At 44.1% G+C, this 27,725-nt stretch overlaps 1 protein-coding gene across 1 annotated transcript in view; it reads right to left on the bottom strand.

Annotated features, from left to right (window-relative positions):
• Positions 1-236: 236 nt before the first annotated feature.
• DSCAM (DS cell adhesion molecule) overlaps positions 237-27,725 on the bottom strand; it is a gene marked incomplete at both ends in the record, with an annotated part of 366,722 nt that continues 339,233 nt past the window's right edge. Inside the window, one exon of the mRNA XM_083361425.1 lies at positions 237-577. Within this exon, the coding sequence (XP_083217551.1) occupies positions 237-577 (341 nt within the window). The remainder of the gene's footprint in view (positions 578-27,725) is intronic.

Raw genomic sequence — 27,725 nt, forward strand, 5'->3', positions numbered from 1 at the left:
GGACTCTCTTTTCTTAAAAAATTTGGGAGGTCCATTCAGATGAAGCTCACACTCAGACAGAAAAAAAAGCAGGAGAGTCTTTGCACTGTCTGTCAGTTGCATTTTTGTTCCAAATATTTTGGCAATCTTCTTCTTTAATTATAAATATTGGTATTCAATAAAAAAGGTAGCTTTGATTGGATTTTTAAATAATTATTAAATATGTACAGCCACTGTCCAGCCATGCTCTCTTTTTGTTATACAAGGGTATAAGATTTTGCGTAGGGATTGTTTCCTTTTAAGTGGCTCCGAGAGTCCAGAAGGGATTCTTGGGAGCTGCTCATTTTTGCTGCCTGTCCTAGCTCAGCTCCTTCTCGCTGAGGTAATGTTGCTACGCCACCAGATTGCCACGACTGTGCTTCTCTCGTGGAGGAAGCCTCCACAGGGACTGGCTCCAAGACGGCTGGGCGCTTCAAGGTTCGGCTTTTTTGGGGTTCCAGGCAGGTCTGTCCCAAACCCAAGTCTCTGCTAGTGCCTGGAACGCCTCGGTTTAACAAAAAGTCCATCCGAAGATACGGTGGCAAATGCATGAGGTCACCTATTAGGGAGAGAAGGGGAAAGAGAGAGAGTTAGTCTGCATGACCTAACCGCCAACATGTGCTGAGGCACACAGACAGAAGAAAGAGGACGCACTGAACCCAGAAATATACATCTCTGCAGAGTGATTCAATATATAGCAACCAAACCAAGTTTGTTCATTCATTTCAAGCAATATTAATACATGAAATCGGGCAGCCCTGCACTTGATTTTTACTGCCGAGTTGATGGTATTCATGTATTCAGGGTGGAAAGAAGGGCAAGATGATTAAAAATAGTATTTTGAATAGGAAGGAAGGAAAAAAACACACCACCTTGCCACACTTTCAGATGTCACATTCACAAAAACATATTCAACCCCAATCCATTGGGCAGGAATATATCTCACTTGTCCCAGTGCAGTTGGCTTCAAAGTAGATGAACACTGATCTGGAAAGGAGTGAAATATGAAAGGCTGCAATGAATGTTGGACACAGTGAATCTTTTTTTTTAATCAGGGATGATGCTATCCATTAAATGTATGTATGATTAAACCGATAAATAAGGAGTTGAATAGCATGTCCAGAACATGGTAACAGATTATGATTCACAGGGGCTTTCTGTTAATGTTTCCACAATAAATGTATAGGAAGTAGGCATTTACTGAATTATTTATAAAATATACTCTCTGTTTTTTTAAAAAAGGATTATTTATATTTTATTTTGTGTACATCTGACCTTTCAACTCCAGGATACATTCAAGGCAGCTAACAAAAAATTTTAAACCCTAATGGCATATATAAACATGTATATAAATTATCACTACCGATAAAATTAACAATCTGCCCAAAGAGTTGCATCTTGAAAAATCATCTAAAGTCAAAGAGAATGAAAATTAAATGCAATCTTAATGGAGTACATAGTAGTCTGGGAACCATGCAGGAGAAACCTTTCTCCTGCATGCTTGAAAGATGAACTTCCAAAAGCATGAGTCTTTGCAAGAAATCTCTCTAAAGCATGTGCAGAAAAAGCTTTTCTGAGCCATCTGCAGAAAATCATGATACCATCACACAAATGCCAATATTAAATACTTCTCAATGTCTGAAACAAGTAGATTAGCTGTACATAAGTTGTGTGCTACATACATGTCATCACATATTGCTTTTCCCTGTCCCTCCACAAAGACCCATGCTTCTGCTGAGGATCTTAACAAACAGCAAGGTTCAAAGAAGAGTCATTCCTTAGATAAGCAGGCCCTAAGCTGTTTAGGGCTTTAGATACTAAACCTTAAATTATGCCAGGCATGTAGTACAGGCATCACAAGATTTATACAACCTGCACTAGTTAGCAGCCTAGCTGACCCATTTTATCCTGCAGTAACTGCAACTTCTACACGTAGTCCCTGACTTACAGCCACAACTGAGCCCAAAATTTCTGTTGCTAAGTGAGAAAGTTGTTAAGTGCCCCATTTTATGACCTTTCTTGCTAAGTGAACAACTGCAGTTGTTAAGTTAGTAACAAGTTATTAAGTGAATCTGGCTTCCTCATTGACTTTTCTTGTCAGGTCATAAATAGGGGATGACATGACCCCAGGACACTGCAGCTGTCATAAATATGAATCGGTTGGCAAGCATATGAATTTTGATCACATGATCACAGGGATGCTGCAACAGTTATAAGTATGAAAAATGTTCATAAGTCACTTTTTTCAATGCCACTGTAACTTTTAACAGTCACTAATGAACTGTTGTAAGTCAAGGACTACCTGTATATGCTTTTTCATTATATATTTTATTAATTTTTAAAATACATAAATAATAACACAAGTAATTCAAATAAAAGCAATGCTCGTGCATTTTATTTCTTTTAAACTACTGTTGTATAACTAAAAGAAAACAAATAACTTTTCATGGATAGCCTCAGGTAGAACACGTTGCAGTATTAAATATAACTAAAATACGGTGTATTTCTGCCAAATCTGAGTTTATCAGATTTGTTTTTTTAGGCATGAGATATAATAACCAGGAAGTTTAGCAGCCCCAAATTCTTCCACCCATTTCCAGTTTTGTCAACTTCCAGCTCAAGTATCCAAGTAAAAGTCCAGGAGTATTTTTATTTCTGAAAATCTTACTGTTTATACACGGCCCGGTAAAAACAATAAGATTTTCAGAAATGAAAATAATCCTGGACTTTTATTTGCATACTTCAGCTGGAAGTTGACATTAAACTAACTCATTTGAAAACACCACCTCCCTTGCCCTCCTCATTCTAATGGCAAGATGAAAACAGAACAGCATGTAGCTGCAAAATTTTCACTCTTGACAGTTTGGGTCTTTCACCAAAGTGACCACGATACTGTAGTTCCAGTATATCCCAGCTGGAAGACTGACTGAAATAGCTCTTTAAAAAGTACTATTGTGCTCTAGGATCCACTATAATAATAATGGAAGAAAAAAGTATGTATAATTTATTATTCAAAGAAACAGAAAATAGGGAAGAGTGAGTGAGTGAGTGAGTGAGTGAATGAATGATTAAACAGTATTCCCGCTATATACTGATCTACAATAATTGTTATATGTTTATATAACTCTTTAAATAGCAGTTGCCCACTCAAGATACATTATATAGACATTTTTCCACTCCATGGAACAGAACAATTATAGTTCTCCTCTTGGGAAACAGCTTCTAAACAATAGTGATGTCTGTGATAGCCATTTAATGGAAGATGCTTGCTTGTTTACAAAACGTAACATACTACAGCTGTAATGTTTAGATGGAATTTGGGTATTTCATAAAAAGGAGTGTTCTTTGTGTATTACTTAATTGCACCTATCTGTTCTTGAACAGTGGTTTAAATGCCTCCCTGGGGATTACCATGATGGGAAGTATAACTTAGGGCTTTGAAAAATTACACTTGCAAAAGCATGAGCTCCTAGCAGGGCCATATTTGTTTTATTTTAATTATTTTATTTTATTGGATTAGTTAAGGCTACCCATCTCCAAGAAGACTGGATGTCATACAATAAGTTCAATACTTATGATTCCTGACTTCTCAGACCAAAACACTTCTTGAAATGCAATAAAAACACAATAGGGACTGCAGAGAGACCCTAATCACAGACCTGGGAACAAGTGGGAAGCTGTTTCAGCAGTCATGGACTCTAACCGAGAAAGTATGTTTCTAAGCACTTTTTCTAAGATGACAGCATTTATTTGAGGGGACCTGGTGCATATCCACTCTGCCTGAATACATCTAATGGGAAGAAACAACTGGAGAAAGAGGATCTCTTAAATAATTAGGCTTTATCCCATGAAGGACTTTATAGGTAACAGGCAACACTTCAAATTATATTTGAAGCCAATTGGTGAGCAATGAAATTTGTTTAGTAGTGATCACACATGGGTATATCAAAAATCAACTGTTACTGCTTGCGCTCTTTTAAACCAGCTGTAGTTGCTGATGGCCTTCAAGTTTCCCATTTTGAGTACTTTGCAATAGTCCAATAACGAAGACTGTGGTTGTGCTTGGAGGTGTTGGGTGCAGTTGTTTGGTTGGGGTAAGACTCTTGGCGGAAGAAGTATGAATATCTGGGTCTTGGACGTCAGTATCTGAGATGGGAGTGGATTGTGGGAGGGAGGGGAAGAGTAAGGACAGATGCCATTATTGGAACAATAATAGGCAGAGTTAGATGTAGTGGAAATCTGAGGTTGAGCCGCACACAGATGCTGGGAATGACATTTAAGAGCTATCCCGTGCCTTGCCTTCAGTATTTACCCTCTGGAACAGATAACTGGATTCTTGGTAGCCCTGGACTCTTGCCTGTTGCTATTAAATGCCAGAATAGCATGTAATAAGGCTACTGTCATCCATGAATAGATTGTAGAGAGAACATGGACCTCTTGTTGAGATTGGGCCTATACAAAAAATTAAAATGGCTGCTTGTTGTGCTGCCTTCCCTGCTGTGCAGCAGAATCCTGCTTTAACTGCTGGATTTTACTTTTGGGTTGGCAGTGGTTTTCCTGAGGCTAATGGTCCTTGGGGATTGTTAACCTGCCTCTTTGTGGCATGAACCCATTCCAGGTAAAAAAGGGCCCAATGTATACCAGGCATCACCCTCCTAGACTGAGATGCAATACAAAGCTTAGATAAATGAAACATAACATTATTAGAACATTCAGTCATGGCTTTCTGAAGTGGCTGAAAGACCACTCTGGACGACAGGTTAACCAACTAGGATTTATTTAAGAGCAAGGCAAAGAACAGTATAACTTGTCCGGCTTTTATAGCCGGCTGCTGTCAGTGTAGGCCAATCAGGTTCCTTTCTTTTGGCGCCGCGTCCTGTTTGTCCAATCACTGCCGTCGCGTCTTGACACCTCCTTTCTCCGCGTGGTGAGTCAGCTTCTGTGTTTTGACAGCCGCGAGCTGTCAAATGGCTGCGCCTGCGCTCTGGCGGGGGAACTTTGACAGCTGTCAAAGTTCCCGTGTGTTCTCCTGTCAGCGGTGTTTACCTCACAGTATTTAACGGTTATAACTTGTTAATAACTTTTATACATATATGTTTATATACTCTACACCCCTTACCCCTCCCCCGGATTGTTTCCACCCCCTTGTTGGTTGTTGCAGCCGGCCCATTCATAGTCCTGCAAGTATGCTGGTGCTCTTCTGTTTCGGTTAGAACGTCTTGGGGGTGGTGCGTTTTCGCGTTCCTGCGGCGGTATGTTTTCTTGTTCCCCTTCCTCTCGTTCTGGTGCAGGTATTATGTCCAGGGGGGGTGGGGGTTGGCTGTCTGGTAGGGGAAGGTCTGGGTGGTATTGTGGTTGCCGTGGCCTGAGCTGGTCTATGTGCCATTGTAAGTTGCCTTCTGTTGTCGTATGTATTAAGTAGGAAATGGGTCCTGTTTGTTGTAACACTGTCCCTTGGACCCATTTGTTTTTGGATGTGTACGATCGTGCCCAGACCATTTGCCCAGGTTTAAATGTGCGGGGTGGGGGGGTGATCCGGTTCTGCGGTATAAGTGTCGGGATGCAGTCTGTCGAGCCGTGTTATCAGCCTCCTTCCCCACCTTAGCTCCGCTGGTGTCTTGCCGGTCGCCGTGCAGGGTGTTGTATGTTGTGCCATCAGGAACTGGCTGAGTTGCCGCTGCCAGTTCCCTTTTACAAACTTTTTTAATGCTTCTTTAGTTGAGCGCACCATAATTTCAGCCATCCCGTTCGTCGATGGGTGGAACGGTGCTGAAGTGACCAGCCTAATACAGTTCTTCGTAGCGAACATCTGAAATTCACGAGAAGTGAATTGTGGTCCATTGTCTGAAACTATGGTGTCTGGGAGGCCATGGGTGGCGAAGACCTTCCTAAGGGCTTGTATAGTGGCTCCTGAAGTGGTTTTCCTGAGGGGGATTACTTCTAGCCATTTTGAATAGCTGTCCACTATTATTAGGAAACTCTGCCCTTGGATTGGTCCTGCAAAATCTAGGTGTATGCGTGACCATGGGTTTTTTGTTGTTTCCCATCTATGTACTGGGGCCTGGGGTGGTTCACTTCTCGTTGCTTGGAAGGGGTAGCATCCTCCCACATGTCTTTCTATATCCTTATCTATGCCTGGCCACCATACAAAACTCCTGGCTAGAGCTTTCATTTTAACTATGCCTGGATGTCCTTCGTGGAGGGTGTTTAGGGTTTGTGCTATGTTTTTGTCTGGTATCACTACTCTGTTCCCCCACAGAAGGCATCCCAAATGTGATGACATTTCATTTTGTCTGTTATATAATGGCTGGAATTGTGGGTGTGGATTTTTGGCTGGCCATTCCGTGGTTGTCCACCTAAGAATCCTGCTTAGGACTTTGTCCTTGGCTGTATTTTTTGCTATGATTTTGGCGGAAAGGGGGCATTCTGGAAGTTGTGATATTGCCAGTATGAGCCCTGCAGGAGCTGGGTCTGTGTTGTTGGTTTGAATGGGCAGTCTGCTGAGGCAGTCTGCGTGTCCCAATTCTTTCCCTGGTTTGTGTATTAATTTGTATGAATATGCTGACAAGAAGGTGGACCAGCGCAATATTCTTGGCGATAGAATTTGGGGGGTTGTTTTGTCCCAGGTGAATATTCCTAGCAGGGGTTTGTGATCCGTGAATATGGTAAAGGGTCTCCCATAGAGATAGTCGTGAAACTTTTTTACCCCTGCGACTATTGCTAGTGCTTCTCTGTCAATCTGCGCGTAATTTCTTTCAGCTTTTGAAAGTGTGCGGGAATAGAAGGCTATGGGTCTTTGGGTGCCATCCTTGTATAGGTGGCTTAGCACCGCCCCAATTCCGTAGGGAGATGCATCGCAAGCGATGCATACTGGTGTGTCTTCTCTAAAGAGTGTGACAGTTGAGCTGTTACAAATAATATTTTTCAATGACTGAAAGCTATTTTCATGCGTTCTGGTCCAGGACCAGGCAGTGCCCTTGTCCAGGAGCCTGTGGAGGGGTTCAGCTATAGTGGCTTTGTGGGGGAGGAAGGCATGATAGAAGTTTAGTAATCCCAAAAAGGCTTGGAGTTCTTGTTTATTTTTTGGACTGGGGGCTGTTTGAATAGCTTTTAGTTTTTCTGTAGTGGGGTGGATGCCCTGGGCGTCTATTTTGTAGCCTAGGAATTCTGTGGCAGTGACTCCGATGGAGCACTTTTCTCGTTTTAATTTGAGACCAGCTTCTCTGAGCCGGCTCAGCACAGCTGACAGTCTGTCAGCTAAGTTTGCTTCGTTTTCTCCGGCGATGAGGACATCGTCGAAATAGGGGCAGACCCCGGGTATTCCTTTTAAGGTTTTCTCCATGATACCTTGGAAGATACCCGGGGCTGCCGAAATGCCGAATTGAAGTCTTTTCACTTTAAAAGCTCTGCGGTGCATGACAATTGTTTGAGCTTCCGCGGTGTCATTTGTGACAGGCAGTTGCAAGTACGCCTGCGTGAGATCAAGTTTTGCGAAAATGTCACCGGAGCGGATAGAAGCGAGGACGTCCCTCACCGCTGGAACCGGGTAAGCATGGGGGCCTAGAGCTAGGTTAAGGGTCGCTTATAGTCTGCACATAATCTGATTTCCCCGTTAGGTTTAACTGGGGTGACTATTGGGGTCTCCCAGCTTCCCCCTTCAGTAGGTTCCAGTACCCCTAGTTTTACGAGGCGTTCCAGTTCGTTCTCAATTTTTTCTTTGAGGGCGAATGGAACCCTCCTAGCCCTTATCTTAATGGGTTGGATGGTTGGATTTAATTTTAGGGAGATGGGAGGGCCGGTGTATTTTCCTAGTGTGCCATCAAAGACGTCTGCATACTTGTTGCAGACGGCTTCGAGGCTTGAGGCTTGCACTGTGTTTACCCCAGTAATGGCAATGCCCAGGGGGCTGAACCAGTTCAGCCCAATTAGATTGGTGTGGTTCCCTGGAGTCACTAAGACTTCTAGGGGCCCCTTAAATTTTTTGTATTCTACTGCGACCTTAGCCTTCCCTTCTAGAGGAATGGGGGTTTTTTTGGAAGTCTGCTAGGTGGACCTGGGTTTTCCTAAGAGGGATTTCCCTGTTACTCCGTTGGCAGATCTCCTGATACGTTTTAAACGATATTAAGGAGACTGCTGACCCGGAGTCCACCTCCATGTTGCAGGTGACCCCTTGTAATTTTACCCTGATTTTTACTTTCGGGCTTAAACTGTGCACCTTGTCTATGGTTTCCACTAGTCCCCCCGGTGTTCCTCCCCAGTTGTCGTGGGTGGTGTTCCTACCTGGGGGGTTGGCCTCCAGATCGTGCACGTTGTCGCGGGGCCGGCTTCAGCACACTGGCTTGATGTGGCCAGTTTTCCCGCAATTGTGGCATTTTGCGTTTCGGAACCGGCAGCTGCCCCTGGCATGGTTGCCCCCGCAGCTGGCGCAGGTGGCCCGTTGATCGTGTCGTGGTGGCAGGGGGTTTCTGGTTTTTTGGCGGTCTGAGGCGTCCTTCCTTCGATGTTGTCGTCGCTCCATCCTGCGTTGTAGGGCCTCTCCGTCGGTGAAGTCTACTGACTCGTCGCCGTCGCTAAAGGTTGTGTTTTCTTGGTACACGGTTGCTTGACTTTCTGGTGTTGCTGTGGTCGGTCTTTTCTTATGGTTGTATTCGTAGGCCATTATTTCTCTGGTAAGTTCGGCTAGGCTCATGTCGGGCTTTGATGTAAGTTTTTTCTGGAGGCGTTCGTCCCTTAAGCCTATTACCACTTGGTCCCGGATGCGGTCTTCCAGATCTGGGAAGCTGCAGTTATGGGCGGCGTGCCGGACCCCTGCGATAAAGTCGTTTGCGGGCTCATCCGGCCGCTGCTTCTTCTGGGCGAATTGAACTCGCCAGTACAGCTCTGAGCGAGCTGGCATGTAGTGTTTGTTGAGCTGGTCGACCAGGTCTGCGTAGGAGACTTCAGTGATGGGCACCGGGCTGAACAGCCCGACGGTGGCGTCATATACCGGGGGCCCGCTGATGTACAGGAGGGCGGCGGCCTTTGCTCGGTCGTCAGTAATTTTACTGACGAGGAGGAAGCCCTTGACCTGCCCCAGGTGTGACTGCCATCTCTCCGGATGGCGGGTGTCGAATTCCCTCACACGCCCAAAGTTGGCCATGTCGTCCAGTGACAGCTCTTTGGCCGGGAATTCCCTTCCTCGGCCGCGACTTCAGCTCCGGAGCGATCCCACCTTCGTCGCCAGTGAAGTGGCTGAAAGACCACTCTGGATGACAGGTTAACCAACTAGGATTTATTTAAGAGCAAGGCAAAGAACAGTATAACTTGTCCGGCTTTTATAGCCGGCTGCTGTCAGTGTAGGCCAATCAGGTTCCTTTCTTTTGGCGCCGCGTCCTGTTTGTCCAATCACCGCCGTCGCGTCTTGACAGCTCCTTTCTCCGCGTGGTGAGTCGGCTTCTGTGTTTTGACAGCCGCGAGCTGTCAAATGGCTGCGCCTGCGCTCTGGCGGGGGAACTTTGACAGCTGTCAAAGTTCCCGCGTGTTCTCCTGTCAGCGGTGTTTACCTCACAGTATTTAACGGTTATAACTTGTTAATAACTTTTATACATATATGTTTATATACACTACACTTTCTATCCCTTGTTCACATGCAGAAACAAAAATAAACACTTTTCCTGATAAGAATAATCTGTGAGTAGACCTTAGTTTGACTTCTCTCAGGAAGTATTTTCAAAGACTGCAGAGGAAGTTTGTGAATGAGAATTGGAAAGAAAATCCACAGATTGGAGGTAATGGCTAGAAACTATAAAGACCTAGAAAGAGCTAACTATTAAAAGATTTATGATTTTAATAGTGAACAAAGGAAGTCTGCATTGGATTATATTATATAATCCAATGCATAGTAAAACCTGTCTATGCAACATAGATGGCGCCACTAGGGGCCAGAAATAATGGAAAATCAGAGATTTTATCAGTTAAAAGAAAAGGCCATCTGTCAATTTCAGCCACAGAGGGAGTTTCTGCAAACTCTGTCTTAATTCCAGATCAGAAAGCATGTTTTCAAAACAGAGCAACATACATATATATTAAGCCAACATTACAGAGTTTATACATTTCCAAGCAGAAAACACTAATCTGGCATAATATTAAATAGTTCAGTAACTCTCCTATACAGAGTTTCAAGAAGCTGCTAATCTCAAAATGGATAACATAAGGGAAGAATAATGCAAATACTCAGGTTGTAGATTATGCTTGTAAATCTGTCAGGGAAATCTAAACTGAATGTAACCTATTTGTTTAATGTATGTGAAGCATTCTAAGATGGTGCTTTGCACTGGGTTTCTATCAGATTCTGAGAAGTCGTAGAAAGCTCGGGTCACAAGGAGATTTCAATTGCAATAGGGACCAGATCTGTCAAAATGATAGTCTTTAGCATGGGTGTCATTGCCATGTCACCTGACGTGTTGCGACGTATCACAACTTTTTTTGCTTTGCTGGAGCTGGGGTGGGCGCGGCCTCCATAAGATGCAACCAGCCCATGGGCCGGCAGTTTGACACCCCTGGTCTTTAGAGTAGTAAAAATAAAACGATGAAACCTGGACCCTAAGAAAGCAAAAGAAACCTTCAAATTATGGATTTAGAGACAGTTACTAAGAATGCTACGAAACACAACCAGAATGATAATCAGTTCTGGATGAAATAAAAAGTGACTGCTCCTTTGAGGCAATGATCAGCAAGCAGAAACTCACATGTAGTATACAAGTTGTGATGTCTGGAAAAACTTATTATGCTTGGCCAATTTGAGCAAAATAGAAGACAACACATGAGGTATATGGAAGGCATCAAGATAATTGCTGGCATGTCCATGTAAAAGCTATGAATTATTACTAGAAACCGGTTGGGATGGTGAGCATTTGTCCATACAGGCACCACAAATTATGTTTATGGAAATGTAAATAAATAACTGATTAAATTACATTAACTATGCTTGCATGTCAACAATTACCTGCTCAAACCATAACCAAGCAAAGCAATGCCAAATTATTTTATGTAGGCTTTTTTTAAAAACAATTATATAGTACTATAGTAAAGATTTACGGAGTAAATTACATTGAACACATTGCAGAGTTTTTCTGTTTTTATATTAACTAATAACACAGACGGTTGCCTGATAACCCAAGATAAAACAAATTGCTTGCATGGCTATAAAAGTAATAACTGGGCTATTTCTACTTAAAGGATAACCTGTTCCTCTTTGCTTCTTGATTCATAGTCATAGACAGATAAAATTATTCAGAGGTTTGGATGGAATCTCTATTTATTCTTTGTTTGACAACATGTGCTTCGCTGTAGTTAAGTTTCCAACACAGGCATATGATCTGATATTTTTAGCATGGTATATACTTTTAATCTTGGGAAAAGACAAGCATATTTTGCAGCATTTACATAAATCTGCCCACAGAAATAGAATGGTAAATGCCTGAGGATTTTTAAGCTGCCAATTTATATTTATGTAATTCTTTTTAATCTGCTATAATTGGTTATATAAAATTCATTTGATCTAAAATAAAAGGTAAGGAACACAGTGATTGGCCCAGAACTACACCACTCAGGAAGAAAATGGTAAAAGAGCACCTGTCCACTCTAAATTAGTTCAAATAAAAACAGGACCAGATGGATTGTACCCCAAGGTTCTCAAGGAACTGGCAGATGTGATCTCAGAACCACTGAACTGTATCTTTCAAAGATCCTGGAGCACTGGGGAACTACTAGAGGACTGGAAGAGTGTAGATGTAGTTCCCATCTTCAGAAAAGGGGAAAAATGAATCCAGGAAACTACAGACCTATCAGCCTGATCTCAATACCTGGGAAGCTTCTGGAAAAGATAATCAAGCAATGAATCTGCGAACATTAGAGGCAAACAAAATCATAGCTAAAAGCCAACATGGTTTTGTCAAAAAACAGATCATGCCAGACAAATCTTATATTTTTTGACCAGTTGACAAAATTAGTGGACCAGAGGAATGCTGTGGATATAATTTACTTGGACTTCAGTAAGGCATTTGATAAAGTAAACCACAACCTACTACTAGATAGAAAAAGTATGGGTTAGACAGCATTACCACCATATGGATTTGTAACTGGCTGACCAACCACACTCAATGTGTAGTCCTCAATAGAAATGCACCTACATGGAGTGCAGTGGGGTACCCCAAGGCTCTGTTGTAGGCGCAGTACTCTTCAACATCTTCATCAATGATTTGGATGAGGAGATAGATGAGGAACTCATCAAATTTGCAGATGACACAGAGCTGGCAGGAATAGCCAACACTCCAGAAGATAGGCTTAAGATACAGAATGATCTTGACAGACCTGAACATTGGGCGCTTTCTATCAAAATGAAATTCAATGGTGGAAAAAGTAAGGTTCTACATTTAGGCAAGAAAAACCAAATGCACAGGTACAGTATAAGTGGTACCTCACTCAGTAGTAGTAACTGTGAGAGAGATCTTGGAGTCCTAGGGGACAATCACTTAAATATGAGCCAACAGTGTGCTGCAGCTGCCAAAAAAGCCAACACAGTGCTAGGCTGTGCAGAGGGAGAGGATCAAGATCATGCAAAGTGTTAATACCATTTTATAATGCTCTGATAAGGCCACATTTGGAATACTGCATCCAGTTTTGGTCACCACAATGTAAAAAAGATGTCTAGACTTTAAAAAGAGTATAGAGAAGAGTAACAAATATGATCAGGGGACTGGAGGCTAAAACATATAAGGAACAGTTGCTGGAATTGGGTATATCTAGTTTAATGAAGAGAAGGACGAGGGGTGACATGATAGGACTATTCCAATATCTCAGGGGTTGTCACAAAGAAGAGGGAGTCAAGCCATTCTCCAACGCACCTTAGGGCAGGACAAGAAGCAATGAATGGAAACTAATCAATGAGAGAAGCAACCTAGAAATAAGAAGAAAATTCCTGACATTTAGAACAATTAATCAGTGGAACAACTTGCCTCTAAAAGTTGTGAATGCTTCAACACTGGAAGTTTTTAATAACAGATTGTACAATCATTTGTCTGGAATGGTATAGGGTTTTCTGCCTGAGCAGGGGGTTCGACTTGAAGACCTCCAAGGTCCCTTCCAACTATTCTATTCTATTCTATTCTATTCTATTCTATTCTATTCTATTCTATTCTATTCTATTCTATTCTATTCTATTCTATTCTATTCTATTCTATTCTATTCTATTCTATTCTATTCTATTCTATTCAGAATCGAAGGTAAAGATAGAGAAATGTTGACAATTTATCTGGAATTCCTACAAATAAAAAGAATAGGATTTTCCTACTGAGATAGCAATAGCAATAGCATTTGGACTATATATACTGACCCATAGTGCTTTGCAGCACTTTCTGGGCATTTTACAGTGTCAGCATATTGACTCCAACAATCTGGGTCCTCATTTTACCAACTTGGAAGGAGGGAATGCTGAGTCAAACTTGGGTCCCGTCAGAATTGAACTCCAGCTGTGGGCAGAGCCTGCAATACTGTATTCTAAATACTGTGCCGCCAGGGCTCTTATCTTCATTTGGGACTGGAAACTCTGTCACTAAGCAATGTGGTTGCAAAATGAAAAATTACTTGACCATACCAAATTACAACAGCAATTTTGGTTGCAGTCATTAAGTGAACCAGGCATGGTCATTAAGTGCAACATCATGTGAGTGTGACTTGTGATTTCCTGCTTGCTTCCCCATTGATTTTTCTTCTTGGAAGCGGGCAATGAACATTGCAACTGACAACTATGCAATTGTGGGATACTGTGACAGCCATAATTCTGCACTGGTTGTCAAATGCCCAAATTATGGTCTCATGACTGTGGAGATGCCACAATGGCCACAACTTTGAGGACCGGTCATAAGTCTCCTTGTTCAACACTGCTGTAAGTCCAAACAGTCACTGAATGAGTGGTTGCTAAGCAAGGTCTGATTGTACATTCTGTACTTGAAAACTATTTGCAGGATTTGCAAAAATAGGTTTTTTTTCTTAAACATTAACATTTGTATGACCAGATAATTTCTACAATTACTTGATATCATCTTAAGAGGATTGCACGTAACTCATATTTATAGAGTTTGTAAAATTCAATGGCTTAAATGTGTTTGGTTGGTATATAGGCAAACTGCGCAAGCCACTCACAATCTTACTCTTCTGTACACTAGTTGATTCACTTTTGTCTAGAGCAGGATTTTTTTATTTTTTCCCTCTCAGGATGCCTTTCCAAATCATGGTGGAGGACCCCAAAAGAACTTTTGTTTATATGCATATTTATCAATCCCCTTCATGGATTACTGCCTTGTCGTGGCGAAGGGGCTTGCGTAATTCAATGAGGCTATGAGCTATGCCATGCAGGGCCAGACAAGATGGACAGGTCATAGCAGAGAGTTCTGACAAAACGTGATCCACTGGAGAAGGAAATGGCAACCCACTCCTGCATCTTTGCCATGAAAACCCCATGGACAGTACCAAAAGGCAAAACAATATGACACTGGAAGATGAGCCCCTCAGGTCAGAAGGCATCCAATATGCTACTGGGGAAGAACAGAGGGCTAGTACTAGTAGCACTAGTAGAAAGAATGAAGCGACTGGGCCAAAGCCGAAAGGACGCTCAGCTGTGGATGCATCTGGTGGTGAAAGGAAAGTCCGATGCTGTAAAGATTTTTTCTCCATAGGAACCTGGAATGTAAGATCCATGAATCAAGTAAAGCTGGACATGGTCAAACAAGAGATGACAAGACTGAACATTGACATCTTAGGAATCAGCAAACTAAAATGGACAGGAAGGGGCGTTGTCTTAGAACACCTTTTCTCAGCATGACGATGGAGAATCCACAGATGGGTTGATCTTGCCTTTCTGCCCTAGAGACTAAGTGAATCAACCTGTTCTGTACCAGCCTGCTACCGGCCTTGCAGAAAGGCAACCCCTGTACAAACGGCAGAGGCTGGAGAGCGTCTGAGGCTGGAAAGCGTCTGCCAAGATTTATTACACAAACAAACAACAGAACAAGAAACAAGATACCGGAACTTTGATCCTCAAACGGAGCGGTTGCTTTCAGCAACCAGCCCTTCCCCAAACACTCCCTTTATTAGAGTTCAGGGCGTGGCCTCCCTGTGCCTCCTTCCGAGGAGTCCCACAGCCTTTCTCTGCTTGCTTCTACTGGTCTGCCTCCTGCGTGGGGCGTCCTTGAACAGGGCCAGCTGTGGGTCCTCTTCATCTGCACTGTCGGCCTCTCGCAGCTGAGTCTCCACCAAGCCAGAGGGGCCTGGCTGGGGGCTCTGCGAAGCCTCCAAGCCATCATCAGCAAGTTCGTCTTCAACACCCTCCTCCTCCCCCTCGTCTGAGTCATCCGAGACATCCGAGCCGGCTGCCGGACCCACAGGCTGACCCTGAATCACAACACTATCCCGCACCGCAGGGCCCTTCCCCCGGGGCTGCCGATCCGGATGCGGTCGGGATGGGAATTGTTCGTGAAAAGCAGTCACCAACGCAGGGGCATGAACGGCGGTTGCGTCTTCCCAGGTGAAGTCCTCCGGTCCGTATCCTTTCCACTCGATCAAGTACTGGAAACGACCTTTCAGCCAACGGGAATCCCTAATGCTGGTGACCTCGTACTCGGGGGTGCTGCCTCCATCACGAGGTCCTGATGGGGGAGGTTCCGCTTGGTGGAGTGGACAAGCCGGTTGCTCGGGGACCAACAGAGACCGATGGAAGACAGGGTGCACGCGCAGGGAACATGGCAGAGTTAAGCGATAGGCGACCGGATTGATGACAGCCTCGACTGGGAACGGTCCTAGATATCGGTGATCCAGCTTCCTCGCCGGCCGTGTGGATGGTAGGTTCCTGGTGGACAGCCAGACCTGATCCCCCACCGATAGTGGAGGCGTATCCCGTCTTGACCGATCAGCAAACCTCTTGTAATCGGCCTTGGCCTTCTCCAGCTGCCGTCGCACCAATCGATGGATCACCTGTAACTCTGCCATGAAGTCATTCGCTGCCGGCTCCGGTGAGTCCACGGGAGAAGGGGAAAAACCGGGGGTGATAACCCACATTGGCCAAGAACGGTGTCATCTGCGTGGAGGTGTGCTGCGAGTTGTTAAAGGCAAACTCAGCTATGGCCAGATAGTCCACCCAATTGTTCTGCTGCAGGTTGACGTAGCAGCGCAGATACTGTTCCAGGATACCGATGACCTTCTTGGTTCCCCCGTCAGTTTGAGGATGATGCGCGGACGAGAGGCAAACCTTGATGTCCAACGCACGCATCAACTCCTGCCAGAAGCGGGCTGTAAACTGGGCCCCCCTATCGGAGACGACTCTATCGGGGAGGCCGTGCAGCCGAAACACCTGTTGGATAAACATACGACTAGTGGCGCGAGCTGACGGTAAGCCGCGACAGGTGATGAAGTGCGCCATCTTGGTCAGCATGTCCACCACCACAAACACTGTCGTGAAGCTGGAGGATGGGGGTAAATCCGTCAGAAAGTCCATGGACACAGCCCCCCAGGGTCTCTTGGGTGTTGGCAAAGGCTGCAGTAATCCAGGCGGGGCCCCTGTCGTTGACTTGGCCTGCCTGCATGGAATGCAGGAGGTGACATAAGACTGGACGTCGTGTCGGACTCGGGGCCACCAGAAGGTACGGGAGACCAGGTTCAGAGTCTTGAACAGGCCAAAATGCCCCGCTGCCGGGTTATCATGACACTGGCTGAGGACGAGTCCCCTGAGTGGCCCTCCCGGAACATAGAGCCGGTCACGATAATACAAGAGTCCATCCGTGACCGTCCAAGGCGAATCTGGCCCCACCTCCTCCTTCCGCTGAGCCACCCACGCCTCCTGCTGCTGCGCCTCCCGGATCCGAGCCTGTATATCAACCGGCTCCCGTACCGCAGCAAAAGACTCTACGGGGATCACTGTCCTGGGCAGAAGCTTGTCTTCCACTCGGGTATATTCGGGCTTCCTGGACAGAGCATCCGCTCTCTGATTGTGCCCGCTTGGTATGTACCGAACCCGGAAGTCAAACCTCGCAAAGAAAAGAAACCACCGGATCTGGCGTTGGTTCAAATTCCGAGCGGTCTGCAGGCTTTCCAGATTCTTATGGTCCGTCCGGACCTCGATTTGATGCCGCGCTCCCTCCAGATGATGCCTCCAAGCCTCGAACACCGCCTTGATGGCCAGCAGCTCCTTCTCCCAGATGGTATAGTTGCGCTCCGAGGGGTTCAATTTCCGAGAGTGATACGCGCAAGGGAAAAGGGTACCGCTGGGCGTCGTTGCCTGGAGTAACACTGCCCCAATGGCAATGTCGGAGGCGTCCGCCTCCACGACAAACGGCCGTTGCGGGTCAGGATGCTTCAAGATGGGCTCCTTCATGAAGGCTTCCTTCAAAGCCTGGAACACCTGTTGTTCTGGTGCGTTCCACTGGAACCGAGTCTTCTTCTGCAGGAGCCGGGTGAGGGGGGCTGTCAAGGCAGCAAAGCCAGGGATGAAAGTTCGATAGTAGTTGGCAAATCCAAGAAGTCACTGAACATCCTTCACGCGACGCGGGGGTTGCCAACTCTGCAACGACTCAACCTTACTCGGCTCCATGGCGATGCCCTCAGGAGAAATGCGGTGACCCAGGAAATCGATGGTCACCTAGTAGAACTGGCACTTCTCCAACTTGGCAAACAGCCGATGTTCTCGGAGTCACTGCAGGACCTGACGGAGATGCTGATGATGCACTTCACGCGACGGGGAGTAGATCAGGATGTCGTCCAGGTAGATCACGACAAACTGGTCCAACAAATCCCGAAAGATGTCGTTCATAAAATGCTGAAACACAGCGGGGGCGTTGGTCAGGCCAAACGGCATCACCGTGTACTCGAAATGTCCATAGCGAGTACCAAACGCCGTCTTCCACTCATCACCCGGCCGAACCCTGACGAGGTTGTAAGCTCCACGCAGGTCCAATTTCGTGAAGATCTTAGCCTCCCGGAGTCGGTCCAAGAGCTCGGGGATGAGGGGCAGCGGGTAACGGTTGCGCACCGTGATGGCATTGAGTTTCCGGTAGTCGCAGCAAAGCCGTAATTCGCCCGACTTCTTTTTGACGAAGAGCACGGGTGCAGACACTGGCGAGGACGAGGGCCGGATGAAACCGCGAGCCAAATTCTTCTCCAGGAAGTCCCGCAATGCAGCCAACTCGGGCTCCGACATGGAGTACAAACGCCCCACTGGGAGAGGCGCATCAGGGACTAAATCAATGGAGCAGTCATAGGGCCTGTGCGGGGGTAATTGATCCGCCTCTGACTCGCTGAACACATCAGCAAAGTCGGACAGTTCGGGAGGCAAGGAAACCCCTGGGGAACCCTCCACCTGGCCGGCACAGATATGGCGGGAGTGGTCCACGCACTGCAAGCTTGGGAAGGTGACCAAGTTCTGTGACCAATAGATCTGTGGGTCATGCGCCCGGAGCCACGCCAGTCCCAAGACCACGGGGAAGTGCAGATCCGAAGTGATGTAGAACTGGATGGCCTCCACATGGGAACTGATGGCCATACATACTGGTTGCGTGGCGGCCGTAATAGGCCCGGACAGGAGCACTCGACCATCGATAGTCTCCACTAACATGGGCGGATCCACCGGACACTGGGGAACAGCCCATTTGGCCACAAAGGCTGAGTCCATAAAGTTTGTGGTGGCCCCAGAGTCAATTAAGGCATGGACTGGAATCCCCTCTGGCTTGCCAGGAAGGATCAGACGTGCCTCCAAAATCAAATGTCGTGGAGGTTCACAGGCACCATCGGAACGGCGTCGCTCGGTGTTGTTGTTGTGGGACGCCCGATCTATCACACCGTCTAGATCGGGCTCGGGGCGTTTCCCGACAGCAAAGTAGGGGACTGTCTCGGGGCAGGCTTGGTCACTGATGCCCGCTGACGCTTCTTTGGGCAAGAAGCAGCCAAATGTCCAGGGTCCCCACAACCCCCCCGATCGTCGTCTGTTCATTTCCGTCACCGATAGGCGAGACCTGGCGGCACCCAGCTCCATTGTCTCCTCCCTTTGGACTGGGGGCTCACGCACAACAGGGGCGGCAGGGGTCTGTGGGGTGGCAGGGCGACTCTTTCGTTGCTGCAACCGGGCATCGATCCGCAGGCAAAGATGAATCAGCCCATTCAGGTCTGAGGGAATGTCCACACGGGCCAGCTCATCCAACATCTCCTCCGACAATCCATCCTGGAAGGCATCCACGAGCGCAGCCTCATTCCAGGCGGAATCCTGGCTAAGCAGCCGGAAATCGCTGATATAGCCCTGTAGGGGGCGTTGACCCTGCCTCAGAGCTTTCAGGCATCGGGTGGCAGTCTGCGTCTTAATTGGGTCCTCGTACATTAGACGCATATGGTCACAAAACTCCACAAAGTTGTCCAACAATGGGCTAGGTTGTGCCAGCAGAGGCGTGCCCCAACGAGCTGCATCCCCCGAAAGAAGGCTTAACACAAACCCCACCTTATCCCGGTCAGTGGGGAAATCAGCTGCTCTCACGCTGATAAAGAGCTGGCATTGTCCCAGGAAAGCAGGAAACAGTTCAGGAATACCTGTAAATTTGTCCGGCATTGCTACCTGGCATTTTCTCCTGGGTGGGGGTGCAGCATGAACCTGTGCTTGCAGTTGAGCCACCTGAGCTGCCAGCAAAGTGAGTTGCTGAGTGAGCTGAGCATTCTCGGCACGTAGCTGCTCCATAATTAGTTGTAAGGGGTGGGAGGCTGAAAGCAAACTGTTCTGTACCAGCCTGCTACCGGCCTTGCAGAAAGGCAACCCCTGTACAAACGGCAGAGGCTGGAGAGCGTCTGAGGCTGGAAAGCGTCTGCCAAGATTTATTACACAAACAAACAACAGAACAAGAAACAAGATACCGGAACTTTGATCCTCAAACGGAGCGGTTGCTTTCAGCAACCAGGCCTTCCCCAAACACTCCTTTTATTAGAGTTCAGGGCGTGGCCTCCCTGTGCCTCCTTCCGAGGAGTCCCACAGCCTTTCTCTGCTTGCTTCTACTGGTCTGCCTCCTGCGTCGGGCATCCTTGAACAGGGCCAGCTGTGGGTCCTCTTCATCTGCACTGTCGGCCTCTCGCAGCTGAGTCTCCACCAAGCCAGAGGGGCCTGGCTGGGGGCTCTGCGAAGCCTCCAAGCCATCATCAGCAAGTTCGTCTTCAACACCCTCCTCCTCCCCCTCGTCTGAGTCATCCGAGACATCTGAGCCGGCGGCCGGACCCACAGGCTGACCCTGAATCACAACACAACCTTTGCCATGCCTCTCTTCCTCTGGCTAGGAATCCCCATTCATGACGAAGGGGCAGCAGTTGATGAGTATTCAAGGTGGTGGCTCAATTTCCCCTGACACAGGATCGATGGACCCTAGGGGGGGAGTGGATTCTCCATCGTCATGCTGAGAAGCTCTATACAGTCAGTAAAAACAAGACCAGGACCTGACTGGCTCAGACCATGAGCTTCTCGCTGAAAAATTTAGGCTTAAACTGAAGAAAGTAGGGAAAAACACTAGGCCACTCAGGTATGAACTAAATCATATCCCTGATGAATATATAGTAGAGGTGATAAATAGATTTAAGGAATTAGATCTAATACACAGAGTGCCTGAAGAAGTATGGATGGAGGTTCGCAACATTGTACAAGAGGTAGCAACTAAAACCATCCCAAAGAAAAAGAAATGCAAGAAAGCAAAATGGCTGTCTGAGGAAGCTTTACAAATAGCCGAGGAAAGGAGGGAAACGAAAGGCAAGGGAGAAAAAGAAAGATACACCCAATTGAATGCAGAATTCCAGAGAATAGCTAGAAGAGATAAGAATGCCTTCTTAAATGAACAGTACAAAGAACTAGAAGAAAACAATAGAATAGGGAGGACCAGAGATCTCTTCAAGAAAATTGGAGAGATGAAGGGAACGTTTTATACAAAAATGGGCATGATACAGGACCAAAATGGCAGTGACCTAACAGAGGCAGAAGAGATTAAGAAGAGGTGGCAAAATTACATAGAAGAACTATACAAGAATGAGCTTAACGTCCCTGATAACCATGATGAGGTGGTCACTGACCTCGAGCCAGACATCCTAGAATGTGAAGTGGGCGTTAGGAAAACTGAGCAAAAACAAAGCTAGTGGAGGTGACAGTATTCCAGCTGAGCTATTCAAAATCTTTAAAAAATGATGCAGTAAAAGTGCTACACTCAATTTGCCAGCAAATTTAGAAAACTCAACAGTGGGCACAGGATTGGAAAAGATCAGTTTACATTCCAATTCCAAAGAAAGGCAGTGCCAAAGAATGTTCAAACTATCGCACCATTGCACTCATTTCACATGCTAGTAAAGTTATGCTTAAAATCCTACAAGTATGTGGATCGAGAATTACCAGAAGTACAGGTAGGATTTCGAAGAGGCAGAGGAACTAGAGATCAAATTGCCAACATATGCTGGATCATGGAGAAAGCTAGGGAGTTCCAGAAAAACATCTACTTCTGCTTCATTGACTATGCCTTTGATTGTGTGGATCACAACAAACTGGGGCAAGTTCTTAAAGAGATGGGAGTACCAGACCATCTTATTTGTCTCTTGAGAAACCTATATGCGGGTCAAGAAGCAGCAGTGAGAACTGGACACAGAACCACTGATTGGTTCAAAATTGGGAAAGGAGTTCGGCAAGGCTGTATACTGTCACCCTGCCTATTTAACCTATATGCAGACCACATCATGAGAAAGGCAGGGCTAGATGAATCAAAAGTTGGAATTAAGATTGCCGGGAGAAATATCAACAATCTAAGATATGCAAATGATACCACTCTAATGGCAGAAAGTGAAGAGGAACTAAAGAACCTCTTCATGTGGGTGAAGAAGGAAAGTGCAAAAGTTGGCTTGAAACCTAACATTAAGAAAACCAAGATCATGGCATCTGGCCCTTTCAATTCCTGGCAAATAGATGGGGAAGAAATGGAGGTAGTGATAGATTTTATTTTCCTGGGCTCCAAGATCACCGCAGATGGGGACTGCAGCCAAGAAATTAAAAGATGCTTGCTCCTGGGGAGGAAAACCATGGCAAATCTAGACAGCACACTAAAAAGTAGAGACATCACCCTGTCAACAAAAGTGTGTATAGTCAAGGCTATGGTCTTCCCAGTTGCAATGTATGGCTGTGAAAGTTGGACCATAAGAAAGGCTGAGCGCCAAAGAATTGAGGCCTTTGAACTATGGTGCTGGAAAAGACTCCTACGAGTCCCTTGGTCTGCAAGGCGATCAAACCTGTCAGTCCTAGAGGAGATCAACCCTGACTGCTCTTTAGAAGGCCAGATCCTGAAGTTGAAATTCAAATACTTTGGCCACCTAATGAGAAGGAAGGACTCACTGGAGAAGAGCCTAATGCTGGGAAAGATTGAGGGCAAGAGAAGAAGTGGACAGAGAATGAGATGGTTGGATGGAGTCACTGAAGCAGTAGTCATGAGCTTAAATGGACTCCAGAAGATGGTAGAGGACAGGAAGGCCTGGAGGAACGTTGCCCACGGGGTCGCAATGGGTCAGACACGACTTTGCAACATTTATCAATATTTACTTTATTAAAAATTCAAATTGACACTGCTGCTACCATCATGCTGTCTCATCAATTATGAGATGGAATTTTAATATTGTATTGTTTTTTTTAACACACACTGTCCCAAAGGTGCTTTTTCATGAAACAACCATGACCTGGATGACTGAGAATCTCCACAAACATCTAACACATGCTGGCAAATAATTCTGATTTTACAGACACTTAAAGGAGTTTGGGGCATTACAAGATATTGGCTGTAGAAAAAAAAAAGAAGAAACAGACAATTCTGAAAATAACACTATTCTGTAGGCAGTTGAAATAGAGCATTAGTAGGGCACAGTCTGTAATAGAGCCTAGAATATTTGGGGGGAAAACAGGAAGTTTTTTTCCCCTTAAGGACTAAAAATGGTAGTGGATTAGGGACTACATGAACAATAAATCCACGCACTTTTACTCCCTGCCATATAGGAGACAAATTTTCTCTACACTGAGAATACAGACATATATACTGTATGCTTACTCTTCCTACATTTGTCCAGGATAAAAGTTTGCGGAGATTTCAATCTTGCCTGTTTCCTTGATTCCTTTGAAATGAGGACCTTTCAAAATGGAAAAGAATAGAATGGGAAGAGTGTGAGAAGCAATTTTTAATACAGTAGGGGAACTGTTGAATTAGGAAAGAAAAATTCATGGTTGTAATCTTCCACATAAATGAAGCTTCACACCTGAATCTTCAGTTAATAACAGCAACTGAGACCAGGATTGCCATCACTAAAAAAATGAGTTCATCTGCAACATACAGTGTAAGGACTGTAACAGCCACTATGTAGGACAAACAGGCAGACATCTAGCAGAACGCATTTTATGAACATAACTAACCGTAGTCACAAGACATGATGAACACTCCTTAATTGTAGAACACATGGACAGACTTCACCTTAATTTCAACTGGGAAACTGTGAACATCCTAAATTAAAGCTAACTCCAATAACATTAGAGAATTCCTAGAAGTCTGACACATTCAGACAAATCAGCCATCAATAGGCATTTAGAGCTAAATGAGACGTACATACCATTCAAAAGAAACAACCAAAAGCTCAAAAAGGAAACAAAAAGACCAAAATACCTCCTTGTCAACAATCAACATCTAGATCAGCGTTTCCCAACCTTAGGAACTTGAAGATGCGTGGACTTCAACTCCCAGAATTCCCCAGCCAGCATAGCTGGCTGGGGAATTCTGGGAGTTGAAGTCCACGCATCTTCAAGTTCCTAAGGTTGGAAAACGCTGATCTAGATAAATGGAGATTAGCACCAGGATTAATACTAGACCAACAATCAAGCAGTAAACAAGGAACTACTAACTCAGACAAACAGTAAAAACCTAATCAAGGAACCACCAAAAACACTGCCATCAACACTGACAGGGCACAGATATAAACAGAAACCAAACCCTACTTCCTTCTAGCATGATGATGTTACCTCGTTGGGTAATGAATGTCTGCAAGAGAACAGCAAAGCTCAGAGAACTTTAAGTACCCAATGGTTAGTTCTCAGCCTAGAATATAACACAAAGAAATGGAATGAAAACCAGTTTTTATTTTTATTAGCTTAATGGTGCTTCTTGAATGTAAAATAAACAATTGAAACCCAAACAAAACTCCAATTTTGGAGTCTGATATTTTTAGATCACATTTTAATTTGGCCATCTTTTCTAAATAGCCAGAGATCATAAGCATATTTCTGGAAGAAAAAGCAAAAATTCTATTCTCATAATTGAAAAGATAATTGTTTCCTCTATAAGTAAGATTTGTCAGCTCTTGCTAAAGGACAATACAGCCAAATGATAACATTTCAGGCAAAGCTTTAAGTAATAAGATGCTTCACTGCCTTTGATGCTCTAATTACCTCTTTTCCGTGGTGTGTGCAATGAAAGCAAACCTTTCAACTCCCAAGCAGTGAAAATGAGTATACTTAATAATTCATGGACAGAGTTTAATTGCTACAAAAGTTATCCCAAAATGATGGTCTTCTCATATAACGTAAAAATAACAGTTTTCTGTTTGGTTACAAAAAGTATGTGCAGTAAATGATTGTTTATTCAGATTCATCTATTTCTGAAATATATATTCTAAATGTTCAGAATGAAATCAAGAAAAAGAGAAAAGAAAAACAGAGAAGGACAAGGAATAATAAGTGACTTTCTGGGCATTTGTTCCAAATCCAGATGCTGGGGTTGATCTTGTGTGAAAATCTGTGAAAGACCAATCAACTGTTTTTGGATAAAGTATTGAAGACAATGTACTCCAAAGACTATATTACTGTTGCCACAATCTCTTTTGGACACCACACACATTTTATAGGTTCAGCTCAGCCATTGTAGCTGTGAGAACATGATTAAAATACTGTACCATTTAAAAGACAAACCATCAATGTTCTTGGCAGAGGGACAGAGTGTTATATTTCCTCCATCCTGTGTCGTATTTCAACTATGATATTTCAATTCACCATTTCAATTACTGCTCATTTTAGGCTTGTATTAAGTTTACTATATTATATTACAATTTCTTACCTAAAAGCCAATACATAAAACCTTTCGCAATTACATCTGAACTTCTCTGAGTAGGCTAAGGCATACACTCAATGAGCAAATGTAGCTTGTGAATTACAGGAAATGCAACCATTATCAACCTTTTTTCCCCCAGCGGCAATCTGAGGAAATATTGCCTCATTTGTCTGGATTTGCTCATTTTTCACAATTCATTATTTTCAGAATTGGATAGTCAAAAGCAATTAGAAGGACCTCGTGCATGTAATTAAAAATGCTGGCCCTTTCAAAATACTACTGAAGTATTATGTAGTGCTGCAGAATTGCTGTCTCTGCAGTTGTTCTCATTGTGTCTAGTTAATGTTTACATATTTGATCAATGTTGAGAAAATAAAGATCCCCATTTACATCTCAATAAAACATAAGATGATATAACTAAAATGCACGATTGTATCATTTTTGCTGCTAATCAGTACTAACTCAATTACCAGCAAAAAAGAATTATACAATACACCAAAGAATGTATGTTCAATCTAATTAGAATTAGGATGAATATACATCACGTTTGCAGTATTCCTTATTCCAACCAATGTTTTTAGGCAGAAAATCATGTATTCTATCCCAAGCATATGACCATTTCCCCCTCATATGTTACTTTCTAATTGGTTCAGTTTATAACTTGTACAGTTTCAGGATTTAGCAGCATTCAACTTCGTCGAAAGGCAGAGATATATAAAAAAGTTATAATAACTTAAATCCCTTAGCTTACTAGTGATCAGATCTGATTAGTGTTAGCAATGGATATTGCATTGATTTTGCTAATTAATCAATTAGGTCTAAAATTTAACATTTCTTATTTAAAGGAGAATGTTTTAGTTATTAAAATAATAAATACGAAACGAACTCACCTGATTTTTCAGATAACTGTGCGGGCCCCTACCTGCAGGCTTTTCTCCACACTTCAATCTTTGCTCAGCTACACCTTCTCCTGCAGTTTTACTTGTAGGATATCATAACCCTCACTGGTCCTCTGCCTTATAGCTGCCACACTATATTATCCAAAACGCGTCATCTTGCAAGTGCTTAAAGCAGGAAGTCATCCCATACTATATGGTTTTACCCCTTCAGCTAAAAGTTGTAATAAATTCCCTTGGTTACCCAGGGTGAATGACATTTTCCTCCTTATCCAAAGAAATATGGTAAAGTTAAAAATTCTACTTGCTTTATCACTGAGGCAGCTATGAGTAATTTTTGGTTTATAATTTTCGAGAGCTTTGTAGAATTACACTTATTTTTTCCATAGTATATCATCCAGATTACTCATAGTGCTTTCCTTCAGGCAGGTAGCTATTCACACTTCCAATAATTAAGGAGTTTTATGTTGCCCTAGAGCTATATACTTAGCAAGTCTGAAACTGTATAATGAAAAGTAGCAGACTCCAAAGGCTAGTTGCAGCGGTAAAAATCTGTAACTGACCTTATGAGCAGGATACATCACTTATTGTTTCTATGGAAACAATTGTTTCCAGGTACGTATCCTCTAAAAGCTTTTTAAAGTCACAAACTGTATCTTATTAAAAGAAGATCACATGCTTCAGTTAATTCAATAGATAGACAAAAGAATTTAGAAGACCAGGCTGAAGTCCAAATTCAAGCTCTTCAAGCCTATACATTTTTTCCCTGATGAATGCATATTCTTAGTCTGAGTCTGGTAACCTGTCAGGCCCAGCCAAAGAATGACAGAACAATCCAAGCAAAGTTCTGTTCTTTATTTGCTCATTTGCTCAGAAACTTGCCAGACTAAATCTAAACTACTTTTGCACTAATGGAGATTCTAGGCAGGGGTAGGCAACCTTGGCTCTTTTTTATGATTTGTGGACTTCAACTCCCAGAATTCCTGAGCCAGCCATGCTGAGGGGAAAGGGAGAGGTTTCCAAGCCGAGCCATGCTGGCTCAGGAATTCTGGGAGTTGAAGTCCATGAGTCATAAAAGAGCCGAGGTTGCTTACCCTTGCTCTAGGGAGTTGGCTGTCCTAAAGTTCTTGCTCTGTCTCTGATTAACCTCCAAGCTATCTAGTCTTGTCTCACCTCCCTCCTTGGAATCTGCTCCCTCCTTTTTGGGGAAACTGCTGCCTCATTACAGTCCATCACACCACCTCCCTCTTCACAGACACATGCCATCAGAGAAAGTTTGTTTGGCAAGCAGAAAAACTAGCACAAGCAGACTAAGTTCCACAGCTCCTTTATTCTGAATTGAACTGTTTAGATTTTTCTATTTTTATCAATAGTCCTGGGAAACATGAGATAACAATCAAGCCTGCTGGGATTCCATGATGAGTTTTGGGGCAAAGAAAGTAAAAATATAGATTTTTCCACCACTACCAAGACTGCCCTTTAAATAGTTTAAAACATTATCTGAACAAAGCAAGAGAATAACTGGAAAATATCATCCAATATTTTTAAAATTATATTAAATACTGCACAATGATAAAAAGGAAATGCCTCAGAAGCAGAAAAAATTCTATTTAATTTCTTTCAGTTAATGAACTCATACCTACACTGTTTA

This window comes from Vipera ursinii (genome assembly GCF_947247035.1).
Source record: "Vipera ursinii genome assembly, chromosome: 4".
Lineage (NCBI taxonomy): Eukaryota > Metazoa > Chordata > Lepidosauria > Squamata > Viperidae > Vipera > Vipera ursinii.